Consider the following 18,174-nt stretch of genomic DNA (forward strand, 5'->3'; position numbering starts at 1 on the left):
ATGCCTGGCGCTTGGTGGCCTTTCTGGAGACAGTGCTCATTAGTTTTACTCTTTTTGTTTTGGGGGTTTCTGTGACCTAAAACAGATGAGCCTCTGTGATGGGTCAGGCACAACTCTCAGGGCTTGGGGTGCCCCAAGGAGGTCCCTGGCCTGGAGCGTGTGTTCTATGGGGCGAGGGGGACAGACACCCACATGCGATCAGTAAGGAGGCCTGGGGTGTGCGGGGAGGTGACAAGTGCTGTGGGTCCAAACAGGTGGTCACAGCAGGCTGGAGCTGGGGCGTAATCTTCAGTCAGACCATCCTGACGCCCTCCGCAGCAGGGGGACACCTGAGCGTCAGGGAGGTGATGTGGGGAGGCGTGGGGCATGGGTGGCAGAGGGCCTGGCCTGTGCAGCTGCAGACTCACGGACTCCCTCTCCCAGGGTCTCTGGGGGTCGGGGGCTTGCCCTGGTTTGCAGAGGGGAGAAGAGGGCCTCGTGCAGCCTTAGCTTGTGCTGCTGGGACACACGGAGCTGGTGTCCATCCATCCCTCTGCTTTCCCAGGAGCTAACGTGTGAAACGTCACACTTCTTTGTAGGGGAATGCTGTGAATGCGTTCCTTCCTCCGGTTTTCATATTGGAATCTAAACTGCTTTTCTCTAAAATAGGCTGAACCTCAAAGTACTTGAGCTTGAAGATGAAAATCTGGTTAGGGCTTCTGTGAGTGGGTCGAGGATCTCCGAGACGGATGCGGCGCACGCCAGTCACTGCCTGCGCACCCTGGCCAGCCAGTGTCCTCAGCTGCGTCCCTCTTCACGTGTGCTGGTGCCCTGAATTCCCCTGCCCTTTGCTGTGCCCCCCGCCTCCGGGGCCTGGGTCTCGGCTGAGGGCAGGGTTTTGTTCTGGGAGGCCGGGGGGGCTGCTGTGGCAAGAGTTCCGCAGGCCGATGGTGCGGGAGCAGCAGAAAGTTCTGTCTTGTAGTTCTGGAGGCTAAGTCTGAGGTCAGGCAGCCAACACAGTTGGGCTCTGGCGAGGGCCCTTTTCGGGGCGCAGATAGCCGCCTTCTCACGGTGTCCTCGTGTGGGGAGACTAGAGAGGGGAACAAGCTGTCCCGTGACTCTCCGCGAGCACCGATCCCACTGGCGCACCCCAGCTGCATGACTTCCTCTGAACCCGAGGCTCTGCTTCCTGACCCCATCCCATCCGGGGTAGGACTTGAGTGCATGGACCTTGGGGCCGCCCAGCATTCGGCCCTTGGGCTGCCTCCGGCCAGGGTGGGGAGCCTTGGGGTGACTCCCTCCCGTAGAAGCCAGGGGAAGGATGCTCCAAGCGGCTCGTGCTGGGGAAGGCGGCGGACGACCATGTCTCCCTTGCGCCTCCGTCCCCCAGCGCGCAACCGTCTTTCCTTTGTGAGCAGCTCGTGTCCTGACGGCATTTACCCATCGCTCACTGTGGGGCAAGGACTGTCGCAGGCCCTCGTCGAGAACAGACCCCTCCGACTTTGCGGCCGCCGCAGGAGAAAGCTTCCGGGGCGGTACGGGGAGGTCACGTGGCTCGCCCGGCACGCTGAGTCGTGGGGCGGGAGTCATGGCGTCTGACGCCGGGGCCTGCTGCTCGCCTCTGGTCTCACCACAGAGAGCAGGACCTCGCCGCGGGTGATTCCACCCTGAGGGGGCACGAGGTCATGTTTTAGGACCTTTCCCATAGTCCCATCTGGGGCAGGGAGTGTGTGCGCCTGGCATGAAGTAGGTGGAGACCAGGGCTGCCCCACAGGGAACTCTAGCCCAAGGTGCACAGGACTGAGGGGGAGAGGGCCCCTCTGGAGCCCGAGGTGGCCTCTCGGGGAGCCGACCCCGCGGGTGGTGGGCAGTGGTGGACAGAAATCGTGGGCCTGTGTTCAGTTCTCAGGGTGGCTTGTTACTCACGGGGATGGCCTACATGTGTTGGCCTAAGACCACGTCAGTCCTGTTCTTACTGGACTGGGCCCCGTGTGGATGTGTTGACTGTCAGTCCAGTGGGGAGACACAGGGGGCCCAGTCCTCCACCTCCGTGGGTGGGATGGAGCCCTGGAGCGGCGGACCCGGAAGCACCCAGGGGTAGAAGTCCCGCCTTTGACTTGCTGAGGAGGGCCAGGGGCACGTCTGGGAATGCTTCGGGAGGACGTGATGTCTAAAGTTAGCAGGAGGGTGAGGGTCCAGGTTCAGGACAGGAGGCCATCCTGGCTGAGGGGAGGTGCTGGGTGGGCTGGGCCCGATTGCACACCCCATCTGCGTGGTTTACAAGTTCCCCAAAGGCAGAGACCATGTCCCATTACCTTTGTTTCCCTTTGGTGTCCCGTGTCATTACATGAATGTCAGTAAGTTAAACCGAGCTCTCCCCAGGGCCTGGTGACTGTGGGCTCTTCTCACCTCCATGTCCTGCCCTACCCTCGTCCCTACAGCGGCCCCATGGCTCAGGGCCAGGCCAGGCCAGTTTCGTGTGATGGATCGTAGGAACGATGCTCTTTCATCTTCACAGTCCCGCATGCTACGTTTCACATCACCCCACGTGGCAGTGTCCAAGGGACCTCCCAGCTGCCCCCAACTCTGGCCTCCAGCCCTGGGTAGACGGCGGCCTGGAAGTTAGGAAGCTGCAGGGAGGGCGCTTGGGCTGGCCTTCCTCATGCCTCCTGCTTACCACCTTCTGACTCTCCTGACTTTCTTAGTGTCTGAGGAGTCTGTGCCTTTGCACCTCAAGTCAGGTGCACTTTGCTTGGTCTGGGGTACCACTGGCGTAATGGTGAGGCCGTGCCTTAGGCTGTGAAGGGCTCAGTGGCCGTGGCTGGGGAGGACTGTCTCCACTGCTGGTGGGGAGCCAGCTGTGAGTGACTCCTGGGTCGATGCTGGCTGCGGGGACGCTGATGTGTTTCATTGACAGAAGCAGGGAGACGTGGCTGTTGGCCTTCCTGCTTTTTCGGTGGGGAGGGGCATCAGCGTGTCTTGCAAACCCCACCTGTCCCATCTTAGAGGGGGCCTGGATGTGTGCTCTGGTCGGGACCAAGTGGTCCATTCGTGTTGCAATAAATCACACCGATGCTCTCTGAGATGGCAGAGAAGTCAAACCCAGCCCGTTTGGTTCTGCGGTAGAACGCGGGACCGCTCCTCCTATCATCGTCTTTCCTAAGGAAAGAATCATGACTCACGGCGGAGTAACAGATTCCGAGGGCGGGGAGGAGGCGGTCTGAACATCGCAGCCCCGGGCCTCCCCGAGTGCAGGTGGTGGGGAGGCCCGGAGGAGGGGCCGGGCTTGCTCTCACCTGGACACCCACTTCTTTAGGCTTTTCTGGAAGCTTAAGTGGGCCAGACTCTGCCCAGAGGCCGTGGGCCGCAGTGCTCCTCCGTAGCCCAGGGGTTTCTGTGTGAAGCCTTTCCAGGCTCTGTTTCTAGGGTCGTGAGTCGGCAGGAAGGAGGGAGCTGGTGGGGGTCTGACAGCGCACGGGAGCCGGCGTGTTTCCGTCTCCCTGTTTGTTCTCGTCCATCTCCCTCTACTCTAAATTCCAGTTTTGGAAGAGGTGGCCATTCGGGGGGATTTAGACCTGGGCCCGTGCAGCCTGTCCCCGCCTTTTGCTTGTGGGCCCCTTGTTGGTCCCTGGTGGTTTTTTCTGAGTGGGTGTGGGACCTTGGGCTCTCTCCTGGGGCTCTTCCCGGCCCGGGTTCCTGGATTTAATGCATGGTTTCACCTCGGCCTGCATGTCCCCATTCGTGGGCCTTTGGGCGTGGTGCCCTGGGGGGGTCTTGGGCACCCCCTGCCTGCAGCACCCTCCACCCCGCTTTTGTGCACTCTAGCTTCCTGTGCTTTCTGTTGGTCATGGTCCCTGCCCAGCTCCCTCACGGGGCTTGGGGAGACCCGAGGGGTGCAGAGTCCTCTGTGCCATTGTGGGCTCACGTCCTTCCACACGTGACTCAGTGGCTTCCTTCTGTGCTCACGCCCAGGGGGCCCCACAGGCAGCGTCATCCCTGCTGTACACCAGCGGGTCCTGGCGTTGTGTCCCCCAGGCAGGCATGCTTCAGGGGAGCCCTGACCGGGGGTGCACCCTGAGGTGGTCTGGACGTTTCTGGTTGTCGTCTTGCTTTTGGGTGAGGCCTGTTTCCCGAGTGAGGAATGCTCTGGGGCCGGTGAACTTCTTGGGCATTCGCTACTTTCACTTTATTGCTCCAGGAACCCAGGTTTGCGCTGTCCCGTGACGGGAGGGGGCAGCTGAGGCACGGTGGCATTCACAAGGAGAAAGTGGCGCACGTGGGAGCCGTCTTACGGGGGAGCATCAGGAGGCCATCCTCACCCCCTGCTCTCTCTCTCCGCAGAAAGTGCCAGCGACATTGTCCCTCTGCAGCGCTCCCAGTCTCTCCCACATTCGGTGACGGTCGCCCTGGGTAGCACGTCTCACCCTAGTGCCCTCAGCAGCTCAGCGTTAAGTGAACGAGAGGCCTCACGGCTCGACAAGTTCAAGCAGCTCCTTGCCGGCCCCAACACAGACCTTGGTGAGTCCCCGCCGGCGGAGGGCACGCGTGCCTGTGCCCCTGCGTGTGGTGTGCTTTGTCAGGTGGTCTGTTTGTGCGGTCCTGCCCGCGAGTCACAGAGTTGACCATTTGACCTTAAGGTTTACGTTCGCTGAGTGCTGGTCCTGGGCTTCCAGTGCCATCGATCTGGCATTTTCTGTTCTGTTTTCCTTAATGCCTTGATTGAACCTCTTAGGCTTTGTGGAGCTGCCCTGGGTTGGCCCTACAGGGCGGACCAGTGGACGTCCCTGCTCTCGAGTGTTCGCGGGGGCACACAGCTGGTGACTAGGGTCCTGGGTGCTGCCGACCTCACACCTTCCTCAGTGTAGAGTGAGCAACGGCTGAGAGCACTCGGGGAGCCAAGGCTGGGTGTGGGTGGGCAGGCCAGCAGGGGGTGGTACAGTCACCAGTGGTCTCTAGGGTCACTGTAGCCGTGGGGCTGCGCTGCCAGCAGGCTCTGAAGCCGGTGCCCACTTCCAGGTCCGCCTGCTGGAGATGCCCCCAAAGCTGTACACCTCATCCTCGTGGAGCGCCGTGCTGCCGCGGGTGTCTTGCTTGCCGGGGGAGCTCTCCGGGAGGTGGGATGTGGCCGCGGTCGTGGGGTCATGCGTGGTGGAGGGCAGGCGCAGGGGTGGCATGGGGGCTGGGGGTAGGAGGGGGTGGGAGGGGGGTGGGGGCAGGCTGTGCAGTGCCCCACTCCGCCAGCAGGTGGCACCCGAGGCACGCGGATGGGCCGCCTGGAGGAGGGCAGTGGAGGCGGAGCCAGGCCCGCGGAAGGATGGGCCCAGTCCGCTGGGGTGCTGGTCCCCCCTGGGCGCAGAGGGTTTTTAACGAAGGTTTCTTCATTTTCATTTTCCTGATTGTTTTGCTCGTGCATGCGGGCGGATGTCCGGGAAAAACATGTCGCCCTCCTCCTCCCCAGCCCGGCTCTCCCTCCTTCCCGTGATGCCGGGCGTCTTCTGGGGACGGTTGATGCACGTGACGTTTGAAACTTCTCATTCTGGTGTAATTTCAGATTTAGAAAGAAGTTGCAAGAACATTACCGACGGCCCCTGCGTCAGTTCAGGCCCAGTTTGCGCTTTGCCCCCTTCACTGTGTGTGTGTGTGTGCGTGCGCGCGTGCGTGCGTGCGCGCGTGGCGGTGTGTTTCCCCCGAACCGTGTGAGTCCGCTGGAGACGCTGCATCCCTGGACCCCCGAGAGCGTCTCTGTGTTTTCTAAGCACAGAGACACTGTCAGCATGATACAGGACTGTCATCAGAACCGGGACTTTCCCAGCGAGACGGTGAGCCAACCGCCTCACGGCCCACGTTCACATCGTGCCAGTCGTCCCAGTGACATCCGCTGTCTGTCTCCTGGTCCGTCCTCCCCGTCAGCTGAGGGGTCCCCGTGTGCCCATGTTCCTGGGTGTTGGGGCTTTGGGGAAGGACAGGCCGGCTGTGGTGCGGCACCTCTCGGCGGGGCTGTCTCCTGTCCTCCCAGTGAGGTTCGGGCCTGTTGTCTGGGCAGGAATGTCACCTGTGAGGTGTGTGGTGCCTGTCATCGTGGTGAGAGGCCCCGGAGCCGGTTGGTCCTCCTGGTCAGGAGTGCATGCCTGCTGGAGATGGATGGCGGCTGGAGACGGCGGCTGTCAGTTCTGCCCGGAGAGGGGACTGTCGTCTTGCGGTAGCTCAGAAGTCGTGTGTGGAGAGACGCTTTGGGGTCTGTGCATTTATATGGTCTGCTTACCGTCCCCCCATGTGGCGATGCTGCTCTGCTTCCCGCTTTAAACCTCACGGCGTCTTTCCTGCGTTAGTGCTCGACACCTGCCCGGCCCGCACGGGCTGTGCGATGCTGCCCTGGGCTGCCCCAGACGCCTTTTCCGCCCCTCCCGACGGGCACTTGGCTTCTTCCGCACTTTGTGTCCCTGCAGTGGGTTTGGACCTATGATCCTTGCTCCGCACTGGTGACTAGTGATGGTCGTTAAGCCCAAAGTATGGGTCGGGGAGGGGAGCAGCTGGAGTGGAGATCTCACCCACGGCGCTGGGAAGTCAGGTGCCTTGGGCTTTGGGGAGTCTAGTCATCGGGTTTGAGCACGTCCCTCAGCCACTTGCTTTTCCAGCTCGGCAACACATAGGCGTCCCTCGGGCCGTGTGGGGAGGCCAGGTCCAAGAGTGCAGGGAGGGCGGGGGTTCTGAGGACGACCACAGGTAGGGAGTGCAGGTTCAACGCTCTCTGGCCCTGTGAGTAGAGCAAGCCTGGGAGTGCTTCTGGGGTCCTCGTTCGTGTCCCAGTGGTGCTAGCTGTGCTGCGTGTGCAGAGCCCGGGAGGGGATGCGTATAGAATGCATAGGAGTGGGCCCAGCACACAGTGAACGCTGAACAGTGCTAGTCATCTGCCCTATTTGTTTGTGTTGGCCTGTTTACCCTTGACCTTGATTTTCAGAGCACTGACGGACATGGTCACTGTGTGGTCACAGCCGAGTCAAGGCGGTTTGCACGTGTTCTCTTGGTTGAGGTATGCGGTTTCTAACAGTAGGGGCACGGAGGCAGTTGGCGAAGACAAGATCCGCTGCTAGGAGTTGCATTCGGGGTCAGGAGCTGAGCCCCCGTAGTCTTCTCATGGACATCATCAGCGGACTAACTTGTGGACACTAAAATCCTCTTTAAGAACAAAGTTTTTGGGGCACCTGGGTGGCTCAGTGGGTTAAAGCCACTGCCTTCGGCTCAGGTCATGATCCCAGGGTCCTGGGATCGAGCCCCGCATCGGGCTCTCTGCTCAGTGGGGAGCCTGCTTCCTCCTCTCTCTGCCTGCCTCTCTGCCTACTTGCCTCTCTGTCTGTCAAATAAATAAAATCTTAAAAAAAAAAAGCTTTCAGGACTCGTGGGGAAAGCGGGTAGGCATGGGCAGGAGGGAAGGTTAACAGTTAAAAGTAAGATTCTTTTGTTGGGCCGGTGGCATTACGAGTGTTTCCTGTCTTTGGCGTTCTGTTGAGGTATCAAATCTCACACCGAAAAGCTCTCGAAGTTAAACAATCACTGGATCTGTATTTAGTGGCAGGAGGAAACAGAGCCAGTAAATTGCCTGTTTCCATAAGCCATTTAAGATAGCCTTGGAAGACAGTGGAATATATTATCTCCACATTACATAAAAGACATAAGTGGCAAATATTTGCCAATGTTGGAGAAGCAAATCACTGATGTGAGAAGTGCCCACAGAAATGATTCTACCTGCGAATGTCATCTCGTCGGCGGAGAGCTGTTTTTCTTTGTTTAGCTTGTGCTCTGGGATGAGCCTGGGGATGAGAGTAGCAAATAGAACTTAACAGCTCATTCTGCTCTTAGCATTGACTCAGTATTTATTCGTGCAAAAGGCTGCTGCTTTGAAGCCCAAGAAAATGACACTCGGAGGCCTTCATTTTTATCGCGTCCATCTGTGCGTGGGAGCGGGATTGGGTCGGGGGCAGAACGCGCGGTCCGGAGGCTGCGGAGCCGCCCCGTCTCAGTGGTGTGGCCTCTAGGGCACGGGGCCTCCAGGCCTCCAGCCGTGTCTGCTGGGGGAGCGAGGCTGGGTGCATGGGCTCCTTCTAGCTCCCCTGCCTGAGCACCCAGTCTGGCCCGAGGCTGGGGAGTGTCCCCGTAGATGGAGGTGGGGAGGAGAGAGTGTTTTGGCGGGGGGGGCAGAGTCCGTGGAGCTGCTCACTCCAGAAGTGAGGTTAAGGTAGCTGCCCCCTCAGGGCCTGCGACTGGAGGACAGCCCTGCGGGGCCGTGGCGGCAGGAGGAGGCCATCTGGCTCTGGCGCCAGGCCCCGGCTCTGTGCAATCCACTCTCGGCAGGTGACTGGGGGAACGAGGCCCACCCTGCAGGGTCCCGGGACCCGGAGGTCATTTGGGAAAGCGCCTGCAGGGTTCACTCATTCAACCGGGTCCGCTGGGCACTTGCTGTGGGTGCAGGTGCAGGAGAGAAGCAGGGAACCAGAACCCCCCGCCCCCGGCCCTGCCCTGCGGGAGCGGCCGCTCTAGTGTGCGGAGACGGGCAGGCGCACGCGCACACTCAGTTCTCCAGAAGCTCCCAGAAGGTGCTAAGGCGCCTGTGGAGCGCAAATCCGGGGATGCCGCTGTGGGTGAGCCGTCAGCTGCGACCCCCGGAGTAGCCCCTTAACCCCGGGTGGAGCTGGAGGTGGGGACGGGCCTTCTGGGGCGGCCGGTGGTGCGACAGGGCTCCCATGCTTGAGGGCTGGACCTGGCCGCTGAGGCCTCGGCCTGGGGTGGGGACAGTGAGCAGGACAGCCGGTAGGAAGGGACAGGTCCTGAGGGCTCCGAAGGCCAGAAGGAGGAGCTCATTGCGGAGCCGCTGGGAGGTTTGGAGGCGCGGCTGGGCATGGGGTCCGAGGTTGGTTTGTCCTCTGCGGAGGGAGAGCCGTGGCCCACTTGTGGCCTGGGTGTCTCCAGCAGCGTGGGGCTGGGGCTGGGGCTGGGGCAGCTGGCAGCCCCTTGGGAGTGCGGAGGGGGAGGGATAGGAGGGCAGGGACAAGCTGGGGAGTAGACTGGGGAAGGGCCTGAGGGTGGGGGCTGGAGGTGGGTGGGTGAGGCGCTTTCTTTCCCTGGGGCTGCAGGGCGGGCTGGGGGGCCCTGGCAGCAGGTGGACACGAAGCACAGTGGGAGCCTCGGGCTATAAGGAGGGGCCTCTGGTGCACATGGAGAGGTGTCTTTTCACTGGGGACACAGAGTCAGGGACTTGGGACACAGAGCCGGGGACAGTAGTGTGGCCATGTAATTCCATGGTTCTGGCCGTTTTGGGTCCTCACTCTGTGCTGGCGTCGATGCCGCACGGGCGTATTTATACACACAGCCCCCGACTTGCAACGGCTCGACTCTGCGGCAGTGTGAGAGACATGCCCGTTCAATAGACGCTGTACTTGGAATTTTGAGCTGGGGTCTTTTCCCGGGCGAGTGATTCCTGGGCTGGTGACCCAGTATGCTCCGCTCCCGTGCCACGGGACAGCGGCTACAGCTTCCGGTCGGCCTCGTCATCACGAGGGTCAGCAGCGCTCCGCGGGTGCCCTTGCTGTCGGTCACTTCCCGTGCAGTGTCCGTAGGTTACACGGGCTGCCCAGCCCTGCACTGTGGGCTTCGTGCGAGCTGACCGCCCGTCCGTAGGCCCGTGTCAGCGTCTGAGCACGTTAACGTTGAAGGTTGGCTGGGCTGAGCCGTGATGCTCGGGAGGTAAGGGCGCTAAATGGATACGGTGAGTCCCTTTGTGCGTGCGCTGCCCCGAGCCCGGCGCCGGCCGTCTGCTCCCCGTGCGGGCCTGAGCCTGGTCAGCCACTGAGGGGCTCGAGTCTTCGGCGCAGCTGGGCCACGGCTTGGGAGCTGGTCGGACACTGAAGCTTCGGCCTTCGCTGTGCTCTTCAGGGGCTGAGGAAGGAGGGGCCCTTTTCATACCCAAGGTCGGAGAGCTGGAGCAGAGGGCTCGTCTGGGCACTGGGGGACGCCCCTGAAGCCTGGAGGGCTCTCCTGCAATCTGGGGTCCTGGCGGTGGGCCAGCTGCGCCCACTGTCGCCCTCTAGTGGCCGGGCACTGGCCCTGCCGCCCTGGCTACCTGGTAACCGCCAGGCCCTGGTGGCTGTGTGCGCCTGCGCCTGAGGGCCGGTGGGCTGGAGGACTGGGCTGGAGGATGGGAGAGCGAGAGCTCCAGCTGCCTGTGTCCTTCCCTGCCCTCTCCCTGGGAGGACTGGCCCCTGGCCCTCGCGCTGAGTGTCCCCTGCAGCTACCAGAGCGAAGACCCAGGGCGAGGAGGCTCAGGACCTCCGGCCTTCGTGTCCTGTGCAGCTCCTGGGGCCGCAGCGCCTTCTGCGTGCTCAGTGCTCAGGCCAGACGCTCCACTTTCGCTCCCCTCCCCTGCCGCACCCCTCCCCTCCTCCGGCTCCTCCCCCTACCTTGGTCTCTGCTCCTGGCCCCTCCTCCCCTGCTCCTCTCTCCTGCTCTTCTCCCACCCTCCACCCCCCCCAGCTGCCCCTGCTCCCCCCTTGGCCTCTGCTCCCCTCCTCCCCACACTCCTGCGCCTCTCTCCCACTGCCCGCTTCCCTCCCTCCAGCGCCTGCTCCTCTGCCGCCCTCCTGTTCTCTCCCCTGCTCAGGATTCTCTCTGTCCCACCCCTCTCCTTGGCCGAATGCATTTGGACCTAATGACTCAGTTGGCCTGCTGCCTGTCTTCTTACCCGCGGTGTGCGCAGCGCGGCTCTGTACCCTGTGGTGCCAGCGGGGCTTTGGGGAGGTAACTAGGAGGGTAAAGAGGGGAAAAGTCGTGATTGCCCCACTCAGGCCGCCCGGAAGCCTGGGCAGCTTTCTTTGGAAGGCCCAGTTTTATCTCCTTTCTGTGGTTTGAGGAAAACGTACTTTTTTTTTTTTTAAAGATTTTATTTATCTATCTGACAGGCAGAGAGGCAGGCAGAGAGAGAGGGGGAAGCATGCTCCCCGCTGCGCAGAGAGCCCGATGTGGGGGTCGATCCCAGGACCCCGAGATCACGACCTGAGCCGAAGGCAGAGGTTTTAACCCACTGAGCCACCCAGGCGCCCCGAGGAAAAGGTCTTTTGGTGAAACAAAGCAGCTTTGAAAACCGGGTTGCTGAATGTCTGAGGCCACCCGAGTCTGTGAGCCTGTGAGCGGCTCAGGTGCGGAGCCCGCACGGGGTGGGAGCCAAGGCACAGCGCCCTGCCGCCGCCCTTCTCGTGGCCTCCACCTCTCGAGGTCCCGGGCGTCCATGCCTTGAGCAGCACCTTCTGAGTGTGTGAACAGGTGCAAGGACTTGGGTCGCCGTGGGGTCCCTGTCCCTGTCTGCGACACGGGGTGTGGCCAGCTGGCCAGAGCCCATGTGTTGAGGCTTCCTGGCGTTGTCCAGTGGCATCCTTGTCTGCGCCTTCCAGCCGGCCCTCCTGTGGCACCCCCGTGTTGGATTCTCCCTGTAGCATCTCTCTGAGGCCGGCAGGGACGCGGCAAGTTACCTTTCCTCGGGCACGTACCTGAGGGAGCTTGTTTTTAAGCAGGTCATCTATTTTTAAAGGTGCTTTCTGGGTTAAAGGTGGCAGCTGCGTTAAATTCACAATGCCCTGATTTCTCCCCCTGACCCCCGTGCCCTGCCGCATGGTCCCTCGTCTCTGCACACGGCCGCTCCCCTTCGGGTCGCTCTCCGCTGTCACCTCACCGCACCCCCTCCACCGCCCTTCAGTCTCGCATCTCCTTGGCTTCGTATGGCCAGCACCTCTGCCCCATGCCCTGCCCCAAGCCACCCCCTCTCACCCGGTGCCAGTAGCCTCCTCACCAGGCCCCTGGCAAACCCGTGTGCCCAGGGCCGTGCTGCACGTGGTATCTGTGGTCCTTTGGGAATGAGATCCAGGTCAGCTGCTTTGCAAAGCCGCCAGGGCTCCCAGGCCAGAGGCCTGATGACAGCCTTCAAGGTCCGGCAGGACCGGCCCCATCCCTCTCTGGGTCTCGTCTTCTCCGTCCCTGCCTCACTGTGTTCTGCCCTTTCCGGAGCATACCAGCACGTCCATGCCCCGGGCCTCCGCCCTGGATTTCTGCATGACTCACTTCCTCCCGGTCTCTGCTCACAGGCCACCTCCTCGCGTGGTCTCCCGACTGAGCTGCGGGCGGCTGCAGCTTGTCCTCCCGCCCCAGAACACCTTACCCTCTCGGTTCCCGCCCCAGCCGGCTTCGTTTCGCCGCAGAGCACCCTCACCCTCTGCCCACTCGTCCGCTTGCCTGTTCCTGGGGCCCCATCCCTCCAGGGGGCGGGCACTGCTGCCTCGTCGGTGCCCAGCCCCGGAGGTGCCCGTGGTAGACACTTGTCCTTGGTGGTGCTCAGCAGCCGTTAGACTCTGCTCCCCTTCCTCGGGGCACAGAGCCCTCCGTCTCCGGTTTTGTTTCTGTAAAAGCTGTTAGGCAGCAAGTAATTCGTATGTGCCGACGAGGGCTCGGGGGTGCCCTGCGCTTCCCCCCACTGCGGACAGAACTCGCGCTGTGTGCGCTCTTCGCTCTCTGCCTGTCCGCCTCCTGGCCCTCCGGAGCCTTTCCCAGCGTGGGCCCCGCTCCTGCCCCCATCCCCCCCACCGCGAGGGGCCGAGCGACTCCTTCCTCTACTTCATTTTCCCACCCGAGCGCTTCTGGGAACGTTGGAGCTTAGAGATGTTGTTGGAACTTCGGGGAACAGGAAAGACGATAAAACCAGCAAACCGAAATGGTAGATGTGCCTGCTGTGCAGACGTGCCACCGTGCGGCGGTCTGTCTGCTGCGGTGCTCTCCGCATCCTGTCACCCGCACCCGCGGGGCCCACCTGGGCTTGGGACGGGAACAGGAGGGCCCGGGGGACATGGCACCCCCCGTGCCAGCGCGCCCCGGGCCCACCCCTGGTTGGGGTGTGAGTGACCTGCCGTAGCGGTGAGTTTGAGACACACCCAGTGTAGTGTGAGTCGGTAAAAGGAAGGTTTCCCTCAGGATCTGGAGCCGAGGAAGCCCCCAGTGTGATAGGAGACCTTTCAGGGCTTGTTTCGGGAACTCTGTTGAATGAAGGTTTTCTGCGCATAATCTTAAAAGCAAATGTTAAAAAAACGTTTGTGAGTCTCCTTTACGGTTTTAAAATAGCAGTCTTAAAAATCAGTCTTTGACGTGTTTGTCTTTTCTCTCTGACACCTTCTGTTGTAGGTCAGGGTGCTGTGGGGAGGCCGGGGAACCTGTGTTGTGTGCAAGGGGAGAGAAGGGAAGGGGGGAGGCGCGCCAGGACAGAGCTGCTCCCCGCTCTGCTGCTGCTCGTCGAGGGTGAGTGAGTTACGCCCATCTTCCTGCTGGACGCTCTGTCACTTGCCCTCGTTTTCCAGGGACCTGTGACTGGTCCTGGTGTGGTCTGGAGAAACGGTGCTGGTGGGTGTCCCCATGGTGGTGACCCGCGTCCCTGGTTCATCGGCTGACCGGGTTCCCTTGCGTTGAGGGGGATTGGGGAGCATTTGTGTTGGCTGCAAGTAACAGGAAATCTGACTTGGGGACTTTTAAACAAAAAGGGGTTTATTTTTCTCAGCAAGATGCTGGGGTAGGGAGCCATTGGCATTCGTCACTGCCATGGAATCAAGGGTCTGAGCTCGAGGCCATGAGGTGGTGGTCATCAGCTCGTGTGAGGCAAAGGGCGATCGTCATGCGTCTGTATTCTCATCGGGAAGGGGTTTGACCAGAGCTGGGTCCCATGTCAATCCCTGGCTGCGGGGGACCCCGACAAGTAAGTCTCTCATGTGGGGTTAGTCACTGACACTTAGAACTTGGGGTTCTGGTAGCAGGGAAGAGGGAGGAGCTGGATGTTGGGGAGACAGCCACCTTGTGTTTGCCACTCAGATTGCGGGGCTCTGTGTCACCTCCGTGGATTTCCACTTCCCTGAGGTCAGGGGCTGTGTGCTGGGGCCTCAGCCTGGGCCTCATGCAGAGCAGAGACCCAGAGAGTGCATGGCCTTGCATGTCTGCAGAGTATCGGATGGGGAGGGAGCGGTGGTCACACCTCTGAAGCTCACAGGCAGACACAGCCGTTAGAATGAGTTCTCCTCAGTGTCCGGCTTCGTTCCCAGAAACGGAACTGAGACTCCGAAGGGCCACAGACCACTGCAAGCCAAGTGTCTAGCTCGGGAAGCTGCAAAGAAAATGATATTTTTGTTTGAATATGGTCTTTATTGGAATCTATTAATGAAAATAAAGAATGACCCCAATGATGAGAACTGTTCCAGGGAGCCGAGAAGAAAGTCAGGCTCAGGATGGCTGTCGACGTGTGTTAACTTAGGAAAAGGTGCTGATGCACTTTGACCCCTGGGGCCTCTGGGTGTGATGGTGAGCTGTCCCCCTCAGCCTGAGGGAGAGGTGACAGGAGCCCGAGGCAGCGAGGTGGCAGGCAGGTCCCCCCGGGGTCTGGAATGGCGGCCTGTGAGGGGCATGTTGATCGTGGCCCCAGGAGCCCTTGCCAAGGACGTGTGCGCGCCCAGCTCTGGGCTCCACATGCTGCCTGGCTCCGGGAGGCCTCTGAGCCATGGGGGGCTTCTGGGTTCTGGTACATTAAAGGGAAGGAGGACGGTTCTCGCATGGGATGATGGTGCTGTTATCTGTGTCCATTCCAGCTGCTGGGACAGAATGCCGCAGACTAGGGGTTTCTAGTAACAGGCCTTGATTTCTTGTAGTTCCGGAGGCTGAACTCGGGTTCACACTTGGCACCTTCTCACTGTGTCCTCCGTGGAAGGCATGGGGACGGAGCTCCCTGGGGTCTCTTACAAGGGCTAACCCCGTTCATGGGGCTCTACCCTCCGGACCCACTCACCTCCCAGAGGCTCCTCCTCCAAACACCGTCCGTGAGAGTCAGCATTTGACATGGGGACTTGGGGGCCGCAGGCGCTGTTTGTGGTAGCCTTTTGCTTGGCGAGACATGGCCCGCCTTGGTCACCGTGAGGAGGACAGCTTTTGTTTGTAAAGCTCTTGGCCATGAAAATACCTCGCGGGTTTGGTGTTGACCCTCAGTGACAGATGAGCTGGCGGCCCCCGTGATCCCAGTTTTGCAGGTGAGAAGACAGATGGAGGGAAGGAGGAGGGGCGCCTGTGGTCGGAGGCGGCAGCCCCCGCGGTCCTGGGACGTTAGCTCCCTGCGCGCTCTGGGAGCCCGAAAGTCCTTGTTAGAGATTTGATGCGGGATTAACTCCTCCGTGGTTGAAGTAAGAAAACAGGAAGAGATGTGTAATGAGTACAAGTGCAAGGCTTGGGAGATGGAAAATAATCCGGTTCGGATTGCTGCTGGGTTTAACACGGGGAGGGAGTTCCACTTTAAGGCAGCCAGCAAGAGTGAAGAGCCCGCTGGGCTTTGTGGAGCGGGAGGAGAACCACCGCTGTCCGGAGTTTACCGCGAGGAGGGCAGCGCTGCCAGGTAAGGCTGTGGTTTGGTTTTTAGCCAGCGCTGGAGATTAATGGAAATGGGAGGCTTTCTGGTATGATCTTACACTATGTTCAAATTGGTCCCACAGGGAAAAAGTTCGTTTGCTTAAAATGCTTAAAAAAACCCAATGTTGTTTTCTTGGGATAAGTTATTTTAAGAAAATTAGGTAGGGATGTCTTTTTAAACCCACTGTTTTTATTTTTATTTATTTGACAGAGAGATCACAAGTAGGCAGAGAGGCAGGCAGAGAGAGAGAGGGGGAAGCAGGCTCCCCGCTGAGCAGAGCCTGATGTGGGGCTCAATCCCAGGATGCTGAGATCACGACCCGAGCCGAAGGCAGCGGCCCAACCCACTGAGCCACCCAGGTGCCCCTTAAACCCACTTTTAAATGCACGGTGTGACCTGTATCTGTCCATGGTTCTGCAAGGACGAGCCTGCACGTTACAGGTGAGGAGCCCAGTGGGCAGCCTGCCACCCGCCACTGACGCTCAGGGCCCCGGGGACGGGAAGTGGGGGCACCCCGAGGGGTCCTGGTCGTGCTTTGCTGTTCACTAGCAGAGTGGCTGCTGTAGTTTTTTTGTTTTTTGTTTTAAAGCTTCTTTAATCTTTACTTTCTTCATCTGTGAAATGGGTATAATGGCACTTTGTGTCCACACTGTTCCGGAGGCTGGATGAGCTAATCCGCAGAGAGCGCGGCACTCGGCCGCAGACCCGCCTTCCCGGCTTGTGTCCCCTCCTTCCCTCTGCCTCCTTCCCCCGGATTTTCCATCCCACAGAGGCGGTGAGGATAGAGCTAGGCTTGTCACCTCTTTTTTCTTCCGGTGAATATTATAAGTCTCTGCCATGTTGCTACAGTCTTCATAACCATCATTTTTAGTGGCTGTATAATGTTTTGAAAACGATCTTTACTTTAAGTTTTTATTAAAATTGCCTATCTGTCTAAATCAGCATTTAATTTATGTATCTAATGAAAATCTAGAAGTTTAACGTAAGTATTCAAAATACGTAATAGAATTTACACTGGCAGAAAGGTTCCTTGCTGTTCTGGAGGAGGAGGAAGGTAAGAATACACAAGGGTTTGTCACTTAAAGTTTGGGAACTGGTAATATTTATTTTTATTACCTGTTTACTAGTTTTTTTTTTAATTAATTGGAAAAGCCACATCATGCAGTGTTAAAGCAGCCAGTGGTTACTGTGAGCTTATGTGATGACAAGGGAGTATCCTTTCCTCTGCGGGCCGGCAGCCGCGTCCTCGTCCTCTGCCTTCAGGATTGTCGTGGGCGGTCAGGTCGCCTTGCGAGCGTGAGTGCAGACAGCTGCGTCCCGCGGTTCTCGGTGAAACACAGATGCAGTGCGCTGGCTTGTCTCCATGTGCTTGTTCTCGCCTGGCGCAGATCGTGGCGCCTGGGGACCAGTGGTGTTTAGTAGCTGTGCATGGCCCTCTCTCTATTCGCAGGTGTCAGATGGCATACAGGTCATTGCATTTCCAAGGAAAATATCCTTTTCTAAAATGAAGCGAAGTCCACGTAGTATACAGCGACCCATTTTGAGGTATACAGTTCGGGAGCATTCGGTACGTTCACGATGTAGAACCACCACCCAAAATATTCTTGGTGCCAAAGAAGGACCAGAAATTTAGTCAGCACAAGTTTTTTGTATAGCAGCAATTACAGAATTGGAGGTTTTTGTTCTTGTATCAGCTGAAGAGAGAGCTCTTCCCCTGACCCTTGGATCACCCCGTTCAGGAGGGCCCCGTGGTGAGATGTTACTGAATTCAGGGTTGAATTACCTCTGGGAGAAAGGGCCATGTCAGCTCTGTGACTTCCTGCCCACACGTGCATCCTTGGGGCTGCTGAGGTGCGCCCGCTTTGCACCTCTGCCGTCAGGATCACTCTAGAGGCTCAGACCTGTGTGTGAGGGGCACGGTGGTGGGCGGTGGAGACCGAGTGGTTCAGCCGGGAGGGGGTGGGAGGCGCTTTCCTTCCTGGATGGCAGCTGCCCGAGCGTGCTGAGCGCTGGTCTACCAGCTGTGCGGACCCCCCAAACCCTGTCGGAGCCAGCGCACTGCCCACTCCGGTGGCGGAGCTCAGCCAGCTGGCCAAGGTCGGCAGTGGTCTTCCCGTCTCAGAGCGAGTCCCCAGCATAGAAATGTCCCTGACTGCAGAGTCTGTGCACCTGCTTCTCTGTTGAGCTGCCTTGCGGGGGCGGAGTTGGTCTTACTCGGTACAGCAAGCCAGTGTTCCAGGACATTGGAAATATAGAGCGGTCACTTGTTTTTATGCCGTCCAGCTCCCGTTCGTGGATGTGGGACAGCTGACCGCGAGGAGCCTTGGACGAGTCTTCAGACGGCATCTGAGGGTGGGCGAGGGGAGCTGGCTCCTCGCCGGGTTGCTGCGTCCCTGCCGCGCACGCAGGGGCTTCCCGGGGTTCCCTCTGCCCCGCACCCCACGTCCCGTGTGCGGTCGGTGCTCCGATGGCCGGGTGGACCCACGTGGGCCATGAGGACGTCATTCATCGTGGGACTGCCCCTTTACCTTTCTACAGGCCAGAATATTTCAGTCCTTTGCAACTAAATGCTTTCCCTGGGAAAAAGGTCTTTGTGCAGCAGTGATAAAACCCTTCAGTTTCGGGACACCTGGGTGGCTCCGTCAGTGAAGCGTCTGCCTTCGGCTCAGGTCATGATCTCGGGGTCCTGGGATCAAGTCCTGCATCGGGCTCCCTGCTCAGCGGGGAGC

General features: G+C 59.8%; 2 protein-coding genes across 4 annotated transcripts in view; both read left to right on the top strand.

The window, feature by feature from the left end:
* The window catches only part of TBC1D22A (TBC1 domain family member 22A), a 298,901-nt gene that overhangs the window by 19,804 nt on the left and 260,923 nt on the right, over positions 1–18,174 (top strand). For all 3 annotated transcript variants that reach the window (XM_047740627.1, XM_047740628.1, XM_047740626.1), the window contains exon 4: positions 4,321–4,497. In XM_047740627.1, the coding sequence (XP_047596583.1) occupies positions 4,321–4,497 (177 nt within the window). The remainder of the gene's footprint in view (positions 1–4,320; positions 4,498–18,174) is intronic.
* Positions 4,539–7,266, top strand: LOC125106505 (uncharacterized). Its single transcript, XM_047740629.1, has 2 exons — positions 4,539–5,093; positions 5,531–7,266. Exons 1-2 carry the CDS (start codon positions 5,011–5,013, stop codon positions 6,180–6,182), a joined length of 735 nt encoding a protein of 244 aa, XP_047596585.1. The 5' UTR covers positions 4,539–5,010; the 3' UTR covers positions 6,183–7,266.

The sequence above is a fragment of the Lutra lutra genome, chromosome 8, assembly GCF_902655055.1.
Source record: "Lutra lutra chromosome 8, mLutLut1.2, whole genome shotgun sequence".
NCBI lineage: Eukaryota > Metazoa > Chordata > Mammalia > Carnivora > Mustelidae > Lutra > Lutra lutra.

Bases quoted from the DNA above. Each gene is read 5' to 3' on its own strand.
- LOC125106505 (XM_047740629.1), top strand. From the start codon at position 5,011: ATGCCCCCAAAGCTGTACACCTCATCCTCGTGGAGCGCCGTGCTGCCG. The intron at 5,094-5,530 runs GTGGGATGTGGC...GTGTAATTTCAG, and splicing joins CCGGGGGAGCTCTCCGGGAG to ATTTAGAAAGAAGTTGCAAG.